At 36.8% G+C, this 21,578-nt stretch overlaps 1 protein-coding gene across 2 annotated transcripts in view; it reads right to left on the bottom strand.

Annotated features, from left to right (window-relative positions):
- Kat6a (lysine acetyltransferase 6A) overlaps positions 1–21,578 on the bottom strand; it is a 119,150-nt gene that overhangs the window by 26,410 nt on the left and 71,162 nt on the right. For both annotated transcript variants that reach the window (XM_010617117.1, XM_010617118.1), the window contains exons 3-8: positions 16,690–16,798; positions 12,083–12,198; positions 11,214–11,295; positions 8,931–9,066; positions 7,052–7,371; positions 4,809–4,927 (exon numbers count right to left, since the gene is read on the bottom strand). In XM_010617117.1, coding sequence (XP_010615419.1) covers positions 4,809–4,927; positions 7,052–7,371; positions 8,931–9,066; positions 11,214–11,295; positions 12,083–12,198; positions 16,690–16,798 — 882 coding nt within the window. The remainder of the gene's footprint in view (positions 1–4,808; positions 4,928–7,051; positions 7,372–8,930; positions 9,067–11,213; positions 11,296–12,082; positions 12,199–16,689; positions 16,799–21,578) is intronic.

Genomic DNA, 21,578 nt, shown 5'->3' with positions numbered 1-21,578 from the left:
ATTTCAATAATTCTTTACTCACTGTTCCATAAAGTTTAATTACTGAAGATAATCAGTATAAGTACATGTTAAATTTGCTTTTTCGAGTTGTTGCCTATTAGAATCTATGAGAATAAAATTATACCTGCCTTATATTTTCTACAGCTAACACAGTTTCTAAAACATAATATGTACACAATAAATGATGGTTTTGTTGGATGGATGGATGGACAGATTCCAACATTAAATCCTTTATCGTTTGTTCTTTGCTCTTAACACTGCCTCAGACCCCAAAGAAAAATCTTCTTATAATGTAAAATATTTAAAACAAAGGACTGTGAGTGTTGCTCAGTGGCAGAGAACTTGGCCTGGATTTGATCCCTAGCGTGCATAAAATGAATGAATGAATGAATGAATGAATAAATAAATAAACAAACAAACAAACAAACAAATAAGCACAGGTTGAAGCTGCTTGTACTAACCCAAATCTCTGCTCTCAAAAATAACTTTATATATTATCTTTATGAATTCTCTTATTATTCAAAACATACTCTAATCACCACTAACTTTCCCAAATGACTTCAAACCATTTTAAGTATTACATTAAGCCAGAGAACCTGGGGCTCATCACTGATAGCTTATTCCCTTCAAAACAAAACAAAACAAAACAAAAATACCACATCAAATCTCTTACCAAGTCCTGCTGACTTATCTCCAAAATATACTCTCAATCCAACTGCCTTCCTCCCAATTTTACCACCACTTCTCTCTCTAGTCCAAGCTACCATTTCTTTCATCCAATCTCTGCAAAATGACTTCCCTGATTGCACTTAATTCCAATCCATTCTTCATACAATGACCATGGCACCCCCACCCCCCCAGAATGGGGGTCATGCTATATGGCGTCTGCTGGCCTTGAAGTGCTGGGCTCAAGCGATCCTCCTGTCTTAGCCTCCCAAATAGCTGAGGCTAGAGAGGTGGCCCTCTGCCTGCCAGAAAAATCTTTTTCCTCCTTCACTCTTCTCCCTAGCTCTTTACTTGTTAACTTTCTATTCATCTTTAGATCTCTGTGTAATTACTTCCCCCCAAAAGTCTTCCTTTCTCACACATCCTCCAACCTAGGCCCTCAATAATTTAGATCAAAAGGCCCATTATAATATTACTGCATTCAGTTAGAAATTAGTTTTACTTTTATAACTTCTTACTATATGTCTTGCTTATGAGTGAGAACTTCATGAAGAAGTCTTTGGTCTTCCTTTACAGCTCTAGTACCAAGTCAAGCACATTAATATTAAATGAAACACCATTAGCATCAGAATTTTAGTGTAATGCCAGGTTGAATCATCATGAATTAGGCATCAAATACTCAGCTGTTTATTCCCTTGATGCCTGATACATGTGTCACACCAGGAACTTAATAAAAATCCTGGAAGAAACATAAAACCAGCCATGTTATTATCAGCGTAAATTTACATCATCTCTGTGGTCTTTAGCAAGTCTTAGCACGTCCTTTTAATTCTTAGTCATCTTTCTCTCCATCTTTCAACTCCTCCCCCATTTCTTACAGCAGAAAATTTCATTCCAATATTCATTAAAAAAAATATTCATTGAGCCATTAAACAAATGTCCGTTGAGGTACAGTGGTACCTCAGTTCACAAGCTCAATTCTCTCCACTGAACTGGACAGAACTGAATCAAATTTCTCCATAAAGTCAACTCTGAACTTAACTACTGAATTTGATTCAGTTCTCATCCAATTCAGTCTGCAACCAGAATCACAAAAAGAATTGAGTTTATGAACCAAGGTACCACTGTACTCAGTATACAACAGTCACCAAAGAGAAAGTTTTTACTCTCAAGATACTTATACTCTAGAAATAAATATTTAAATTCAAGAGCTGGTTAATTATCGTGTTATGTAGAAAGAGCAAGCAGATAAAGGGACAGAATGATACAATGAGGGTAAAAATATGCTGTCTTAGTCTGGGAGTCAGAGAAGTTTCTCTGATAAGATAACACGTGGTCAGAGACCCAAAGGGAGCAGGTGGGAGCCAACAAGGCATCGACAGTAAATCAAGAGGGATCCAGACAGGGAGCATCAAGTGCAAAAGACCCTTGGGAGACATGCATTCACATCTGTGGGGAAGAGGAGGAGGCCCAAGACCTGAGGAGAGTAAACAAAGACAACTGTGGAAAGGAAAGAGCCAGTAACATAGGACCTTGGCAAGAAGGGTAAAGATTTTGGATTTTTAAAATTCTAAGCAAAATTGAAAGAAATTTTTTAACCATAAGAGTAGCATGGTACGTACAAAGTCTGGAAACAATTATTTGGTTTTAGATTAAGAACAGACTGAGCTGTTCTAACAGCCCAAAGCAGAGATCATGGTGGCTTCAAGGGAGTAAGAAGCTATCATTTTCTGGATAGATTCTGAAGGCAGACCAGTAGGATTTGTTGACAGACTGAATGTACAGGAAAAAAGAGAAACAAAAGAATGAAAGATGATACTTCTTTGGGCCTAAGCAAACACGAAATTAAATTACTATTATAGTTTGCCTCTTCCATGTCTTCCAAAGGCCATATTTAAGGTTTGGTTGGCAGCCTGTGCGATTACTAGAAGGCAGCAGAACCTTTAGAAGATGGAGCCTAACGGAAAGAAGGTAGGTTACTGAGGGTATACTCTTTCAGGAGATATAGCGATCCTACCCCTGCCCTTTTCTCTCTTTGCATCTCTGCCGTCATCTGGTAAGCAGTCGCCTCTAACACATGCTGTCTGCGATGATGTGCTGCCCTGTCACAGGCAACAAATCAACGTGGGCAAGGGACCTCGACTGAAGCCTCTAAAACTGTGAGCCAAAAGACATCTTTCCCTTTAAACCAATCCTTCGTCACACTGACAGGAAGCTAACACAATTACCTATTACTCCCATTCTCCACTAAAAGAAAATAAGGAACTAGGCTAGAAAAGAGGCAAAAGAATATCATACTGTGACCAGAATAAAAGCAAGGAGATGTATCAGAAAGACAAAAGCCACCCTTATATCCAAACAAACAATTTAAGCATCAAAATAAATAAATAGCAACAAATTATACACCACATGAAATAGAATAATCTCAATCTAAACAAAAGGAATGAATAAATGGGAAGGACAAGATGCTCCTCCTTCTATAATACCAATTAATAAATGGAAAAGAAATGGAAGAATTAGAAAATCATGTTTCAGGGGCAAAGTCGAGGTTTGAGGCAAAAATTAGTGCATGTTAAATCTAATGGGTAAAAGTTTGATGAGAAATGGTACATTCATGCCCTCAAAGTATGTTACCATAATTATAGAAAATAATCATTGTATAGAGAAAATATCTGGCAGAATACCACCTCCTTATGCACATAAATCAAGTTTACATCAGTATGGTAAGACAGAGACATTCCATGTCTCCGGACAGGATGCAGGGAGGAGCAGCTCTGTGGCACTGTGAAATAATGGTAAATCAGAAAACGAGCTCAATGTGAGGGGCATGCTGTGAAATATAATATAAATATAATATAAATATTATCCCCACGCCCTCTCACTTGCTCCCATGCTGTCACTGTCAAAGATAAAACTGAAACTGATCCAGATGAGGAGACTCCAGAGACAGGACAATAAAACGAAGCATGTGACCCTAGACTAGACAGCGGATCAAGAAAAGCTCTTTTTTCTTCTATTGTAAGTAACATTAGTGATACGATTAGTACAATTTGAATAAAGTCTTGGCACATCATGTGAAGTTATTGACTTGATAACTGGACTATGGTCATGTATAGGAATGTCCTTTTTTTGTTTTTAAAAGGAATATACACAATAATCAGGAGTAAAGGGCCATAAAACATTTAATTCATTCACCAATGGGTCTCTTAATCCAGTTTTAGTTACACAACTGGAATCCTTAGCATCAGCCTTATGAATTTTAACTTTCAAGACAGAAAACACAGAACTCGACTTACATAGTAAATTGGTTGGTGTCAAAGAAGGCAGAGACAAGATAAATGAGCATAATCCAGAAGACTCTTCATGATCCATTCCCTGAACTTTCCCAATCTCATTTTCTACCATCCTCTACACTTAGGCTCTTTATCTTAAACCACTCTAATTTCCACAATTAATCATGTTATCCCCTATCTTCAAGTCTGTTCATTTTTACTCTTGTTCCTTCTGATTATAGAGACCCCATTCCTTGTTGTACTGATAAACTACTCCATGTCCTTTAAGATCCCACAATGAATCTTTTTCTGACTTCCCCAGAGTCATCTTGCAACACCATGTAATCCATAATTGGATTCATGTAGAGATTTTTATTTATATGTCTTCTCAGATGTGATGGAAGAAGTGCTGTCATCAAATTTGGCATCTCCACCATTTGGTACAAAGTAGGTTCTATGTATGTAGATCTTGCCAATAGAGCATTTAAAACGTATTTCTTCAATTAATGAATATGATATTTCATTATGTAAAAGAAGCTTTCTATTTGGTCAAATCCCAAACTATTCTTCATATAATAAGACAGAAAATACGTAAAGCAGGCACATTTAATACTGGTAATCAATTTTAGTATATGTGCTGTTGAAGCGAGCAATAATACTGGTAATCAAAACAATGTATTTATCCACAAAACCAAAGAAGTTTGGCTTTGAAAGGAATACCCTAACCAGTAGAATTACACACAAACAAATCATCTCTCTTTTCAAAATAAATGGATAAGTTGCTCTTACTGTTCCCCCACAATAAAAAAAATTCTCTTTCTCATCCATGAACAAATCACTTGATTGTCCAAGTTGAATTTTCAACCTTACCTGCAGTGCTTGTTCCTGTATATCACGAAATAATTTCATATCTTTCTCAGTCATGATTTCCTGGCTCCCAAAAAGTTGCTCCTCACTTTCTTGTTTGCCATCCCAGCCATCCTGATTGTCTGCACATAAAGAAAGGGCTATCGTGTCATTTGTACTATCCTTAATTTAGTACATAGGCTTCCAATATGAAGACATTGATATTATTTACATAAGAGAATAGCATTAAACTGTTAGAAAGATACTACACAATAAAGAATTTTACATATTTTATCTGCCTTAGTGAAAATCCTGAGTTGTCTTAAAGCTTCCTAAAATATGACATACCCCAATTTAAACATCATTAAAAGAGATTAAATTTTAATAGGCAGAACAAGAAAAGGGTCTAAGGAGTATAAAATTTATTTCTAAATAGAATGAATATGACACTTTTAGTATGAGTTTTATGTATCAACATTCACAAAGATAATCTTCAAAGTAGCTACCTTAACTGATACCAGGAAATACTAACTCCCCTGACATTCTGGGTGCCCTGTTAAAGCACAAACTCCACAAACCTGAGGACCAAAGTTGATAATCCTCTGGGTAAGTATGAAAAATTATGATAATCATCCACTAAATGATGGCTCTTCCTCAAATGGGCAAAAAAATTAGTGAAGGGAGTATTTGGGGATTATGTAGATCATTATCCTTTGCATTTGAAGATGACATTGCTGATGGCCTCATTTCCTCTTTGTATGAGTATGGCTGAAAAGACCAATCAGTGACAGTTCTTTTCAAATCGACTGTACATACAGGCTGTCTGTTATTCATGTTGTACAAGAAGAAAAAGGACAAAGACTCATTGTTGACAATATTCCCAAACTGAAAAAAAAGAAAGTACAATCTAAAGGTACTATGTAACTTTAATGCCCTCTAGTGCATGACACAGATGGATGTAGGCACAGATCTAGTACAGCAGGCCGCAGCAACCATATGAAATGATGTACACATTGTTCCTTGAAGTGTAATTTATAAAGGAAATGACAGAGCCAATGAAAGCAAACTACACCACCGCCTGAAGTTAAGTGTTAGTTCTCCATATGTTTTATAAATCCTCTAACAATTTCTACTTCTAAAACTTATTAGTAAATTCTTCTAATAATCCATATCCAGGGCAAATGGTTAAAGCAAAAATGTCTTTCATTAGGAAATGCTTTAGGATTCTTCCCTTCTAACACCAATCTAAATGGATTGGTTATTTTTTTAGATAAACATGCTCAGATTATAAAGCATATCCACAGTTTGCCTGGCTAATAATAGACACAAAAACTCTTGAATGCTTAAAGGGCAGCTAGCTGATTGCTACTTTGGTGAAAAATCAATCAAACAGAAAAGGGGACACTGATAATGATAACATTCTCTCCTGCATGGGACCAATAAACCATTCTATATGCAGGAATGAAGAAGTGATGAACACAATCACTTACCAATGGGACATTTGGGGGAAGAAATCAACATTAAGAAATTTTCCAGTAGGTGAGACACTATAACTTTGGCCTTTTCTATCCAAAAGTTCATTTTTATATTTCTTTCCTCAAAAAGCCCTTTCTACTTTCCTTCACAGGTCCTCTAAACTCATGCCTTAGAAATGAGGCTAATTTAAGCTTTAATTGTTCAGACGGCTAATCAAATTCTTCTCACTTATCTGTTATACTGTTAGGTCCTCTACAGAGATGTTGTCCAGTGTGAAAACTAGAGAACTTTGACTAATACATGGGCAAACAGTCTGCCAATATGGTTCTCTCTCTCTTTAATCCAGGAATTTATATTTACCAAGATGAGAGGTAGAAAAGTTAGTGACCTTATAATATTTGCACATATTCTGGGGTTTTTCTGTATGCTTAGATCAACAGCAGTCAGCGCCTCAGCTCTTTCAGATTTCTTACCAGGAGTAAAGCTAGCATTATATTGCTCATTATATGATTTTTTTGAGTAATTTATGGAATACAAGTTGTCCTTGATTAAAGGTCATATCCCAAATGGTAAGTTCTTTGCCCTTCTACCAAAAAAGCAACTTCTCTTTTTGCCTAAGAGCTCCTACTAGTCCACTTTGCAACTTTTCTTTAACCTCTAACTCCTGCCATATGTATTTTCAAAAGATCTTAACTTCCATAACCAATTATAAATATAATCTAAATGACTAGTGCTACTCTAAATAATACAATTTTGGAATTTTTGTTTCTAGGTTTGTTTCAAACTTTTACCTGTGGGCCAATCTGAAGTGCTTGATTTTCTGTTGCCCTTTTTCCTGATTCTACATTGCTCAGAGTAGTCTACCACTTCCCCTCGAGCTTTCCGCCCATCAGGGGAAGGGGTGAAGAATTTGGTAAGGCCATCAATAAGCCCTTTGGTTTTCTTGTTGAACTTCAAGGGGACATTGCTATCTCTGCAGAAATCCAAGCCATCTATTCGCTCTAAATATCCTTCTTCTGATGATGATGATGCTGATTGGCTGGAGAGAGTGATTTTACGTTTCCGACCCCTTCCAGGGCCAGTCTGAACTTTGCTGAAGGGACTTTTTGATCTAAAGAATCAAAAAGGAAAAAAAAATAGCTATTAAAAGAAATCATTATAAGATCTTTAATAAGTAACTTAGAAAATATATACTTAGAAATACATAAAGTTTTATTTTTAGGAGTATATTAAAAAATACTGTAAACTATAAATAGCATATGAATAAGTAGTAGTATTATTGGAAACATCTATTTCCAAGAAGCCCAGTTATTTACACTGGAAAGAACCCTAAGTCAGACATCTGAGTACATGTTCAAGTCAGAATTCTGCCACTTACTAGTTCTACATCTTAAGACAAATCACATTCTATTAGTATCTTCATCTGGAAAATGAGTTGGACCACAGAACAACATCCTTTCCAGGCATAAAGACCTATGGTGCTGTGATCTTTGCACCAACTCAGTTATACCTTTACCTCTAAACACAAAGATGGGTTATTCTCTGGAAGCCAGAAATCAAAAGATCATTGTATAGGAAAATTAAAGTTTGATTTAAGATGAAAACATTGGCAACTTTATGAGACCTTGTCTCAAAATACAATTATTAAAAAGGGCTAAGGATGTAGTTCAGTGGTAGAGGGCCTTCCTAGCACACACAAGGCCTACATTCAGACACACACACACACACACACACACACACACACACACACATATTCTGTTACTGGTTCATTGTATTTTAAGCTATTGACGCTTATTTGGTTACATCACCTTCTAGACAGTATTAAATGTAGACATGGGAGGGAAACTTTTTGAGAATAAAGAGGTTTTATAGGTCTGAAGATATTTTATACATCATCAAAGATCAATTACTACACACACACACACACACACACACACACACACACACACACACTGGGGGGGTACCAGGTATTGAACCTTGTGCTTGAGGCAGGTGGCAGAACCACTGAGATAAATCCCCAGCCCCATGTATATATATATATTTTTTAATTAGGACAGAATTAGATACTGAATCTTTCCCCCTCTCCTCCAGATACAGCCCAGTTTCCTAGTCCACAATTTCTAATTCCTATTAACAGATGAAAACACATTACTTTATATTGAGAGAACCCAAAAATAGGATTTCATTATCATCCCAAGATGAAGAATGTACCCAGTGATTTGTGTACCTAATAGACACAAACAACTGTGACTAGATTAGGAGAGGACGCTCAAAATGCTACAATAACAAAATTTTTTTGCTGCTTTTGTAAGAAGCAATGTAAGGGGATGATGCCAGACTACTTGGGTTTTAATCCCAGTTTAACACTATATAACCTTGAGCAAGTTAATCTTCCTGTGCCTTAGTTGCCTCCTTTGAAAAACACAGGTAACAATAGTACCTAACACTTCATTGGGCTATTGGGATAATTAAGTGATTTAGCACATATAAGGCACATGGAACAGTGGCTGGCACTTTATTAAGTGCTCCATAAGTGTTAGCCATTATTATTACTACATAAAAGCACAATTTATTAAAAATATTTTTTCCAAAAAAGTAAACAAGTGAATCCTACACTATAGAGAAGGCCCTATCCTTTTCTCCCCTCACCTTGCCACAAGTACAACTTACACCGTGTTTTCTTTCTTTAACCTGTTTTTTGGACGTCCTATTGGATTAGCATAGCGTCGTTTTATCTGTGCTGCCTTCTTTTGTAGCAGTTTTCGTCCTTTTTTTCTAGGTCGACATATTTGACATATCCACATGCCTATAAAAAAAAATTCCATACGAGCATATGATAGACATAACAAACTGCAGTCTTAACTCAAGACATTAACTTCCTTCAGGTCAAGGAATAACATTTGAAAATATAATGAACCCCAGCAGAAAAGGAAGCGTGAAAATATACATGCAGAATTCTATAAATAACTGGAAGGGATTTACATATACACTTAAAGCTTGTAATATCTAGTTACCACTCTACGATAAAAAAACAAAGCTAAGTTTCTATAGGCTAACACTTGTTTCCAGCTCAGGGCAGGAAAAATACAAGAAAACCTAGAAGATCATATAGTGCCAAAAAACCAAGAAATGATGAAGGCATTTCAAAAGGACACAGTAGCCCACTCAAAAGAGTTCCCAATGGCCAAATCTGGGACAGTGTTGGAAACTGGATAAAGAAGATGTGGTTTTTCTATAAAATGGAATACTACTCAGCCATAAAGAATGAGAAATTAGTCATTCATAGGAAAATGGATACATATTAAGGGTATACTTTTAAGTGAAATAAATAAGTCACACGTGTAAATACCAAATAGTTTCTCTGGTGTGAAAAACTATAATAGTACACAAGATCCTAATGGGATAATTAAGAGTATGAAATAGGAAGAAAAGGGGTAAAGGTGTAGGGAAAGTGGGAAGGGTAGGGGAAAGGAAATAAGGGAAAAGAAAAAATATGAGAAAATGAAAAAATGGAAATAAAGAGTTTGTAAATGGGGAGGGGAGGAGGAGGTGAAGGGAGGGTAGGGACAAGGGGAAAAAACGAGGACCAAGAACTGTCATGTGAAGGTACAGGATCCCATTAATGAATGTAACTGTATTATAGACCTAGATTGTACCAATAAACTCAATAAAAAGAAAAAAAAAAAGAATTGCAAGCAGAAACAAAACAAAACAGAACAACTGGAGTAATAGACCACAACTCAGTGATATAAATTAATTTAAAAATAAACTGAAGAAACAAATGTGAGAAAAGAACAGCTCATCTTTACAGCAAAATTCCAATTAATAAAGATAAAAAGAATAGTGAAAATAAAAAGTCATCATTATGGAGACATCACAGTAATAACTGGTATAAGCAAGAATCACTGATTTCTTAGTTTTAATAATTGTAACATTAGGAGAAGCTAGGAAATAATATCAGGGCTCTCTATACTAAATTTGTCACTTTTCTATAAATTTGAAATAAATTCAAAATAAAATGTTTCCTGTATTATGGTGTTATAAAACCTCTCCTGTAGAAGTTAAATATATAGGCAAGAAATTTCAAGAAAATCTTCTTTAACTTATTGATTTTTCAGATTGTTCAAATTTCAAACACTAAATGGAAAGGGGTTATTTATTCTTAAATTTAAGACTGTTCAAATTTCCTTAATTTGTATTAACTAAGAAAATAATCAATAGAATGGTGTAAGGGTAATTTAAAAAAATCCTTCAAGTGGGTAACTTAAGGATGAGTCCTTTTCCATCAATAGGGAAACTTTCTCCAAATAGACACTATAAAATATCCTATAAGCATTTCACTAAGAAGTTTATAAATCACAAAATCAGAGCTGAAGTGGGATTTGTGATAGGACAAAAGAGGGAAGACTAAGTGAATTCTTTTTAAAAAAATTCAAAAGGTAATTATGTACCTTAATACTTCTCAAGGACTAGAAGTCAAAAGAACAGCGCTTACATTAAACTATATATTTATTATCTGAACATTTATTTGGTTCACAACTTAGTTTATAAGTTCTGGTTTTAAATTTCAAATAAACCAAATCTCAATAGATCAAGGCCCCTCAAAAGTGCTAAGCAGTAATATAATCAAAACAACCTTACACAATTTCATTTCCTCCTTTAAAAAGAAATACTATGCAAGTATTTTAGCCTCTAGCTAGTGACTGGCAAATATTTTTCTATGAACAAGTTCACCCTCCCTGGATGCTTAAATGTTGAAAATAAAGGGAAATAATAATAAATCCTTAGTGTACAAAAATTTAAGATGCCTAAACAAAAAGACCACCCCTACCTGTAAGGTGACAGTCCTCTTCCTACTTATACAACCCTTTGAATGAATCAGTTGTTTTTTCATTTTAATAGCAGGTAAGATGTGCTTTCACTAACATACTTCATTTCAGAAAGCATTCTCACCTTTTGGCATCCGAGTGAGTGGTGGATCACAACATTCCATGTGAAAACCTCGGTCACATGAGTCACAAAAGAGCATGTTATCCTTAAGAAAAAAAAAAGGCAGAGGTAGTTGTGCTTAAGATTAAAGACCACAACTTTTAAAACCTAGGAAACTTAAGATCTCAAAAGAGACGAATTATCACAATATTAAGTTTCCTCAATTTGTGTTAGCTGTATAAGTAGACAATCTGAGTCAGCAAAAATTGACAGTCTCAGCAAACTGAGTTTTGCTTCATCCAATTTTTGATTTAAAAAAGCTATGGTTTTGTAACTCTCCTGTACATCCAATAACCAGAAAAAAACAAAAACAAAAAACTAACCCTATTCTATTTTAATAAAAAAGAAAATAATAACTTGTAATTAGGAAGTCAACATTCATAAATGAATACCTTCATATTGTTCAAATTTTGGGAACATTTCCTTAAGTAACTTAAGTCTCTCTGCAAATATACGGTTCTGCTGCCTTATAAATTACCTAGAAATAGGCCAGGCATGGTGGCACATGACTGTAGTCCTAGCACTTGGGTGGCTGAGGCAGGAGGATTGTTCAGAGTTCAAGACCAGCCTGGGTTACATAGTGAGGTCAAGGTCAGCCTGAATTACATAGTGAGACCTTGTCTGAAAACAAACAAACACACACACACACACACACACACAAAACCCCACTAAGTCTAAATGAGCTAGTATTCTAAACTAATGGAATGTAATTTAAAGAGGCTACTGTTCTAAAATCTGCGGACTGAAAAACAACCAGCTACACTTGGATGGAAATACAACTGTACACTCTTATTTCTAGATAAAATACACACATAGGAAGGCAAGATACTCACTGCATTTTTGCCTTGATCTCGACAGGAGCTGCATGTTTTACACTCAATACACTGCCACCGTAAGGCCTTCACTCTAATTGTTAGTTCGGGGGAAAATTTTAAACAGGATGGATGACCTAAGAAGACAAAAAAATTCATGAGTGAAGCAATCAAGAATTACTTTGTAATAAATGATATATAAAAAGGCAATTATCTTAAACACAAAATATATACCCAATAAAGCAAGATGCTAGAAGCTTGCCATTTGTCTCACTAGGACTTGGCAGCTCAATTTAGTTTCATTAATGCTACCCAGGATTTAGAATGCCCCCCCACCTTTGTGATTAAAAAACTGATATATTCCAAGCTTTCATAAAGCCTATATCAAAGTATTATGTTTGTTCACATCCTGGTATGTTTATGAACACAAACATATATGCCTAAGACACCTCTGGAAGAATACAACATCTTAGAAAATAAAGCTATTAAACATTCCGAGGGAAGATTTTCCATTTAACTTTGTATACTTTCGTGCTCTCACTTTTTAAAATAACCTCTCCCTCCTCCCATGCTCTTCTTTTTAGGGGGTGCTTTTGAGACAAGGTCTTGCTTTGAACTCACAGTGATCTTCCTGCCTTAACCTCCTGAGTGCTGAGATTACAGGCATGCACCACCATGCCTGGCATTTTACTTTAAAATACGCAATGAAGATCTCACTTAGAGTGATCTGTTTGCCCATGATTTAAGGCTCTGAAGCTAAAACTAAAACCAAAAGCAGTTATTTTTATTGGTATCAGAACTAACAACAACAGAAAAAAAAATGGCTCCTTTTGTAGGAGTTAATATTGATTCGATTCTCAAAAATTCAAAGTAGCCAATTAGCCTTCAACTCTGAAAAGATCTGTCCCTGTTCTCTAAAAGTTGGTGATCTTTATTTTTTCTCTGGTGAGACAAAGGGCTAGTGAAATCATCTTTTCTCCTCTCTCTCATATTTCTAAAGAACTGTAGGAGGTAGGTTCATCATCAAATCATCTCTCGCTGAAGGAGGGGAAGGAGTGTGAATACTTCACTCGTAATCTTATCACTCTAGAACAGTGATGACCGACCTTTCAGAGCTTTCAATGATACAAACAGCCCCCTGCAGCACACATGCCACAGGCTTGCCACCACTGTTCTTCCTTTTTAAATTGCTAAAAGCCCTTGAATGGCTTTAATTATAGAATATATAACTTTTATTTTAGTTTTCATTATTTTATTCAAGTAAACTATACACTTATATTCCTTTAACTATTATATTCCACTTATTCCAATATATATGGAATTCATATCTTATATATAATGGAATTATGGAATATATTCCATTATACTGATACACCATAATCCACATGATCATTTTCCTATCATTAAAGTACTTAGACTACTATGCATAATTGTTAATAAAAGAACACTAAAGTTATTTCGTGTTTACACATTTTTCTCCTTCTTTTAAGTTAATTTCTTAGAGTAAATTCTTCAAAGTGAGACTGGTGGGTGAAATGAATTAAACATTTTATAACTCGATAGGTTGAGATGAATTGCCAAAACATTTTCCAAAGCTGTAATACGATATTAAGTGCCATCAGTAAAGAACAAATTTTTTTACCATAATTTCGTTAGCTCTTGGTTGGGTGTCTATTTAATTTCACTGCTGCTTTGGTATGCATTTCTGTTATAACTTGCAAAAATTTTCTTGATATATATTCAAGCTAATTTTCTTTCACATAAATTGTCTGTTCACAGGCTCTTTTCTTTGTACTTGCGCTTAGAATTGGAAGCATACTCTTTATTTTGCCCAAATTATTCCTGCTTTTTATTTTGGGTTTGTTAGTTTTCAATTTAGAAAGTAACTTTTATACATATTCTACATCCATCTTTTCTGCCTTGGTTACTGTGATGGTCGATCTCTAATGTGATCCTTGTGTGTATCATTTTCTACCTCCATTCTTTTTTTTTTTTTGTATCGGGGATCGAACTCGGGACGTTGCCCTTGCGAAGCAGGCAGTAGAACCACTGAGCTAAATCCCCAGACCTCATTTTCGACACTGAATAGAGTTGATCTGCATAACCAATAGGATATTGCTGAAATGACAATTTCTAAGGCTAGGGTTGATACTTGCTCACGAGAAGCCCTATGGAGAGGTCCCCTATCCAAGTCCCCTGCAGTGGGTTCCTATCTCCTGCTCAGTGCTATGGCAGAAGGCGAGAAGAAAGACAGAGACAGAGTAAAGAGACAGATACACAGGGAGCCAGGATGACCCATGCTAGCAAAGGCCCTGAACACCCACACCTGATATTTATTGGTGACATCATAGTTAGACTGGGGTAAAAGCGCTACATGGAGGGACTATGTAGTTACTATGGATACATTGCTGTTGCAAGCATTCTTGAATTAGGAGCAGAACAGACAAAATATAAGTTGTGGTTAATAAGTAACCTTGTCTTTTTAGCAAAGAAGGTTTTAACTCTGAGAACAGAATTTGGCTAAGAGTCACTCTGACCTCTGTATGTAGGCTTCGGCCGGACTCGCTTCTCCAAACAAGCCAATTGTGGGGTTAACGCTTCATAGTCTGCCCTGCTCACAGCCTGCTTTGGACATAATCAATCACTGTGGGTGGTCCCCCACAATTCCACCTTGCCTTTTTGGGGTTTTTTATTTTTTGGTACCAGGGATCAATCTCGGGTCCCTGTGCTTGCAAAGCAGGCACCAGAACCACTGAGCTAAATTCCCTGCCCATCCACCTTGTCTCTTTGGAAATGGCAGTAGCTGTATCAGGTTGAGCTGTGATTGTCCTTGGGGCCTGTTTGCTCTCATCAGAGGGCAGTGCATCAGGTCTGGTGATCTCTATAGGTCCAAGGGTCATCTCATATACTCAGAAGGCAATTTTGGATCATGAAGGTAGATCCTAAACTCATCAATGGGTCAATGTATTGATGAGTTCATAGCTGAATGAAGGGGTTCAGTTGGAGGAAGCAGGTCACTAGGGGCACGGCTTTGAAGGATACACCTTTCTTCTAGCTCTTCCCCTGCTCTCTGCTTCCTGGCTGCTATGAGACAAGCTGTATTCCTCTGCCATGATGTTTCTGCCTTGGAGTCACCTGACTATGAATTAAAATTTCTAAAACAACCTGGGTGTGGTAGCACACATCTATAATCCCAGCACTTGGGTGACTGAGGCAGGAAGATTGCCACAAGTTTGATGCCAGCCTGGACCATATAGTGAGTTGAAGGCCAGCCTGACCTTAACAAAACCTTGTCTCAAAAAAAGCAAGCATAAATAAAATCTCTAGAAATATAGGCCAAAATAAGCCTTTACCCATTTCAGATATGTAATTTAGCACTTTATGCCACTGACAGCTGATTATTATAGTATTTAACTGTGAAGTCCACCCAGAATCCTTGTGGATTATGACATTTATGGATGGATATGGTCACCAAGTATTTAAGGTCTATTCCTTTCTTCTAATGTTTTGTATATAGAAAGTAAAAAGCTGAAAATTACACTTCCTAGACACTGCTGCAGCTAGGCTCTTGATATTAACTGAGCTATGCCAAGTGGATGTGTTCAGGGAGATATAAAAGGCAGAAATGAAGCAAAGATCATCTTCCTTCTAGTACTATTTTCTAATGATATGCAAAGTCATGAAAACAACAGTATTCAGTTTTCTCCTTTGTGGCTGTTGAGAGGCAGTTGTGATGATGGCCAAATTCAGCAACTCAGCACCCAGCTACAGAAATCCTCACTTCTGCATGACAGCTCCCCTGGTCTATCAGTTCTTCAGGTCTCAGTAATCTGTCCTTAGAGCCCAGCCTGGGCTTGCCTCTTCAGTCGTAACAATTTCACACGTACCTAATTCCAGTATTAAATTTCTTTTTTCTTGAAGTACCCAATATGGCTTTGTTTTCTGGAACAAATCTTGAATGTTACTAATGGTTCTACTAAAGCCTTCCTGTAAAGTATTGTGAGTTCTTCAAAGATAGAGCAAGAATCCCTCTAGAACTGACAAACTCTTAGACTGCAAAATCTTTCTTAGGGCCCAGACTTTCACATTGTTCACTAAAATCCAGTGTCAATAATGTGTCCCGATATGACACGTTTCCATCAAGAAAAACAAATCTGTTGTTATTCTGGTTTTATGAATCAAGCCTGAGACTGACTCAAGAAAGACAAGCAGTGACTATTACAGAAAGAATCTAGCAGCAACTTCAAACTGACTACTGTGATTTTGGGGGGAGGGGAGTATAAGGATGGAACTTGAGACCTTGCACTTGCAAGGCAGGCAGTGGCACCACTGAGCTAAATCCCCAGCCCCTGACTGCTGTGATTTAAAGAGATACTCAATCATGGAACAGAAAGATCAACAGGAAAATATAAGTTCACACTAAGATTTTATTTTAAAAACCCTAAGAACAAACTTTAACTCAATTAAACATGTCAGCTATTCAAATCCTTCCATAGAGCAGAAGCTCATCTCAGTTACTTAAAACCAAAATCAGGTTAAAATACTACTTTCATGAGGATGGAGGATACCAACTCAGTTACACGTTCCTCTCACCTTGCGAGCACGTTAGAAGGTAAATGGGAACATACCACTATTGCCACAGTCTGCACAGGAGATGAGTTCTTCCGGCTTCTTTTCCCGGTTTTGTTCTTTTGTACCAAGACAAAAACTACAAATGGGGATTGGTTCAGCAATCGGCTGTAAAGAAAAACAATTCATTCCAGTATAAGTACCTTTCTATTATTAACATAAGAACATTAAAATTACAGTTCTAAGTTCCTGTGAGAATTATACCTCAGTCTGGCACAACTGTATCACACTCTCCTAAAATCTCAACAAAGTAGGTAAGTTCGTACAAAGCCTGCTTTGTCTGGGACCTTTACAGCTACTCCAAAGAGAAATCTATCCCAATCATATAAATCACATAGTGTTGCTTAGACAAATTTACCTAAGGCTGAAAGAGTCAAGTGAATTAAGTACAAGACAACAGTATCAGCCCTGAAGAGGCACAGATCTAGTAGAAAAGCAGTAAGACGTACACAGATAACAAGAAAACATTATGTGCTCTAAGAAAGAAACAGTAAGTACTCTGTAGCAGCGAGAGAGAAAATTCTCATTGTGGTTTGGAGAAGGGGAAGGCAACACATATTGCCAGTATTTTGTCCTAACATGGAATAAAGCTAGTCCAAGGACAGTTATGTTAGAAGCAAATTTAAATCTAAGTGTCTATGTCCCTCTACAGCACCGTTTCTTTCTGCAAGTGATGGACAGAAAGGCAATGCAGGTACAGAAATAGAACAGATGTGGGTATGCCTCATGTATGCTAGGTAGGTAAGTCTACCACCAAGCTACATTCAACTATTTGTTGCTAGGCCTTAAGCAAGATGACAACAGAAAGCCATTAAAATGCTTGTAATCTACTGAGGAGAGCATATTAAGTATACTAAAGTACTTTTAGGCACCATAATAGAACTTTAATAGTGGGAAACCAAGGAGGAAATGACCAAGTACAGTGGTGCCTTGGTTCACAAACCCAATTCTCTCCATGATTCTGGTTACAAACAGAACAGGATGAGAACCCAATCAAATTTCCCCAGAAAGTCAACATTGTACCTAACCACTGAATTTGGTTTGGTCTCATCCAACTCAATTTGTGACCAGAATCATGGAAAGAATCAACTTCGTGAACTGAGATACCAATATAGGTGTTAGAGGTACCAGAGAAAAGCTTTACAGGCATGTCATTAACTTTAGGTTCTTCAAGAGGTTATTTATTTGATAGGCAGGCCCCCAGTGAGTATGTTCCAGGAAAGTACAAACTACAGAAGGCTAGTTGAGAGGGCAATATGAGCTTAATTTGGAACTAAATGAGCTCAGAATGCTATGGAACATCTGAATAACAATGCCTATGGGCATTATGATACAGGAATTTGAAGTCCAACAAAAAATTTGGGCCTGAAGATAACAATTCTACAAGTCATATACACACAAAATGGCATGAAAGCCATCAGAGTTGGTAACTTTTTCCAAGGAGAACAGGTGGAAAGAAGACATCTAAAGTCAAAACACCCATATTTAAGTAGCTGGTATAGGAAAAGCTTAAGGAAGTGGGTTAGTGGAATATCAATGTGCAACAATAACAAAATATCCAACACAAACAAGTGAATAGCAGTACTCAGCCAGAGAGTAAATAAAAGATGAACCAGTTAAAGTTGTCTTAATTAAGTTTTAGGGCTATGGTAAAGACTTTCTTCCTTGAAAAGGAATTATTTTTTAACAGAGCTGGAGAAGGCAGGCAGGAAAGACCATGCAGAAGTAAAAATTTAAAGCAAACCCTTCAGAGAAGGTGTAGTAAAGAAAAAATGGCAGGAGTGATTAGCAGAAAAATTCACTTCAGCCTCTCCAAGATTTGGAATCCATAAACCTGGAAAATAACAACCTGGTGAAAGGTTGGGGGAGGGTAGGTTGGCAGGAATTCTAAGAAAGAATGAGAAGCTACAGAAAAGTTGGAGAAACACACCACAATGCAGAGAAAACAAAAACAAAAACAAATCAGTCAGTCCAGGAAAGAGAGGCTGCTTCTGCAGATGCAAGGTAAGCTCCAGGGCCATCAACTCCAGGGAGAAACAGACCGGGCCAGGCCAGCAGCATGGGCCCCAGAGGGAGCCCATGGCTATTGTGAAAACAGTGCAAGGTTTTGCTCCAAGGTAACCCCTTCTATACAGTGGGCAACACCCAAAGGAGTCTAAGTGCAGCACCTGTCATACTGCCAGAGAGTACTTAAGTGGCACCATTTTGGAAAGGGGTTGATTATTTAAGTCTGGGATTCAGAACTACTAAAATGCAATTTCACTTCAGGATTCCTACCATGACTAGGCGAGAGACAGTCACAGGCTGGGAGCAGGCTAAACAGAACCCCTGAGAAGTTCAAGCTCAGGCCAGAACACTGACTCCACCCTCTGTGATGAGAAGTCAGGTTAAGCCTGGTGTGTGCAGAAACAGATGGGTGTGAAAATTCCAGCATTTACTTGAATCATTCCCTGCAACCTACATCCACTGCAGATCTGGTCTGCTTGTCTTCCCCAACCACCAACATGAAGGACTCACCTCAGCTCTGATAACTACCACAGCCTGGGGTAAATAGGGTGGGCCTCTGGAACATGCAGGGCAACTCACAAACCCACAGCTCAAAAAGCTCAGAGAAAAAAATCATGACTTGCTGGATCCCACAACTGTGGATCCTGGAAATAAATCATTCAAAAATGCAGAGAAATACTTTTTTCTGTTTTTGAATTCTTTTGTGCCTCCCCCTTTCTTCTTCACCGGTTTATTAGAATTTAGGGAATTTTCTTTCTTCTTCTTTTTTTTCTTTCTTCTTGCCTTTTTTATTTCTTTTATTCTCATGTTTTTCTTTTATTTCTCTTTTTTTTCTTTTAACTTCTTATTCTTGCTTGTTCTTTTTGTTTACCTATAAATACATTTCTCCTTCATAAGATCCTCTGTCTCACTTTTCAATCCTCTCAGTTTTTCAATTTTTCTCCTTTCAATTGCCTATTCCTAATCCCCTGTATGTTTACTACTGTAACTATAAAGCTTCACTAATCTTTATATAGTTAACTACATGATATCACTGTTAGATTTTCTATCATTAGTGGAGGTATAATTGTCACATTTAGTAGATGTTTGTTTTAGTGTTTATACTATGATTAAGGGTGGTACATTATTGATTCTTATGGTATATCAATCTCTGGTTAGTCTTGGGTGATATTATTGCTAATTTATTTCTATTAACAGAGCTAACAGCTGTTGCTAATAAGGTTTTCTCTGCATGCCAATAAGTGTCTTTAACAATATTATGGTTCATTCTCAGAAAACTGTGTGCTGGGCCAATTACACTGCATCTTCCTCCCCTCCTTAAGTAACAGAGGTGGTCAGATCTTGGGATAGAGGAAAAAGACTATAGTTAGCTAGGTCTAGAGTGCATCACTGAAAAATAGACACCAACTAAAGAGATCTCCATACGAGCAACAGTCTTTCCACTATAAGTGCCCGAAAAACTCAGCCCAAAATAAAACAAATCACAACAAACAAATGAAAAGTAGAAACATGAGGAGACAAGGAGACAAGGCAGCAAAATCTCCCCAAACTCCCAACTCCCCCAGAGCAGATTCAAGGGGCAATGAGGAGGAAAGCAAAATACAAGTCAAATTATGTGACAGGATAACAGAGAGCACTAACAGATCAATAAGGTGCTCAGCAAGTTCACAGAAGAAATAAACAGACAAATGTAATAACACAGCCAGAGAGTTTATAGAAGACACTAATAAAAAGCTAGCTGAGCTAAACAAAACAATACAAAACATGAAAGACCAGTAAGAAGTAAAGCACACAAAAAGCTGTCAAAGAGAAATCCAGGAGAGTAAAAATTATACTGAAACTATGGGCAGCAGAACAGACCAATGTGAGGATAGAGAGTCAGAAGACAAGGCCATGTCAGAAACCAATCACTGTCAAACCTTGGATTGCAAGTAACTTGATCTGCAAATGGTTCTCAAAACAAGTGAACATTTCTAAGAAATGATAAACATCTTGCTATATGAGTAGTACGTCACACTGATCATCGTATGGTCACAACTGGTTCTTCTCTCACTGCTTTGACATATAATTGTTGGATTATAAGCAAACAAAGATTTTTACTGTACTTAGAGACACCCTAAAAACAAGAGAACTAGAAAAATGGACCCAACCTCTGCTACATGATGCAGAAACTAAGGTTAACTGGATTAAGTAAAAAATCAGAACACAGCACAAATGGCATAAAAAACCTACTTACAGAATTCATAGCAGAAAAATCTCCAAATATAGAAAAAAGATTTAAACATACAGATAAGTGAGGCATATAGCACCCCAAATATCCGCAATCAAAAGAGAGCCTCTGCACAACATATCATAGTCAAACAAAATATTCCATCACACAGGGACAGAATTTTTAAAGCTGTTGGAGAAAAGTAACCAATCACTTATAAAGATAAATCCATCAGATTATAGCAGACTTCTCAACATGAACCTTAAAGACCAGCTTGAAGACAAATGTTTCAAGCCCTAACAGAAAACAACTTTCAAACCAGACTTAAATATCTTGCAAAACTATCTTTCAAAATTTACAGAGAAATAAGCCATAACAACAAAAAAACAAAAACAAAACTAAAGAAATTCATGACCACCAAAAAAGCTGTCAAGGATATCCCAGAAAAAGACCAGGGAAGCCAACAAGGCCAATAAGTCAAACTGAATGAACCAGGTGGGGAGATCACTTAACCAGAAGAAGAGAAAAAGGAATCAGCAACAGGAAAATAATGCATTGACAGGGATAAATCAACAGCTTTCAATAATAACTTTCAATGTGAAAGGTCTTAATTCCCCAACACAGACGGGCAGAATGGATCAAGAAACAAAACCTAAAGATATGCCAGATACA

This window comes from Fukomys damarensis, unplaced genomic scaffold (assembly GCF_012274545.1).
Source record: "Fukomys damarensis isolate Sample0158 unplaced genomic scaffold, DMR_v1.0_HiC HiC_scaffold_18, whole genome shotgun sequence".
Taxonomy (NCBI): domain Eukaryota; kingdom Metazoa; phylum Chordata; class Mammalia; order Rodentia; family Bathyergidae; genus Fukomys; species Fukomys damarensis.
This window is presented reverse-complemented; position numbering and strand designations above follow the sequence as displayed.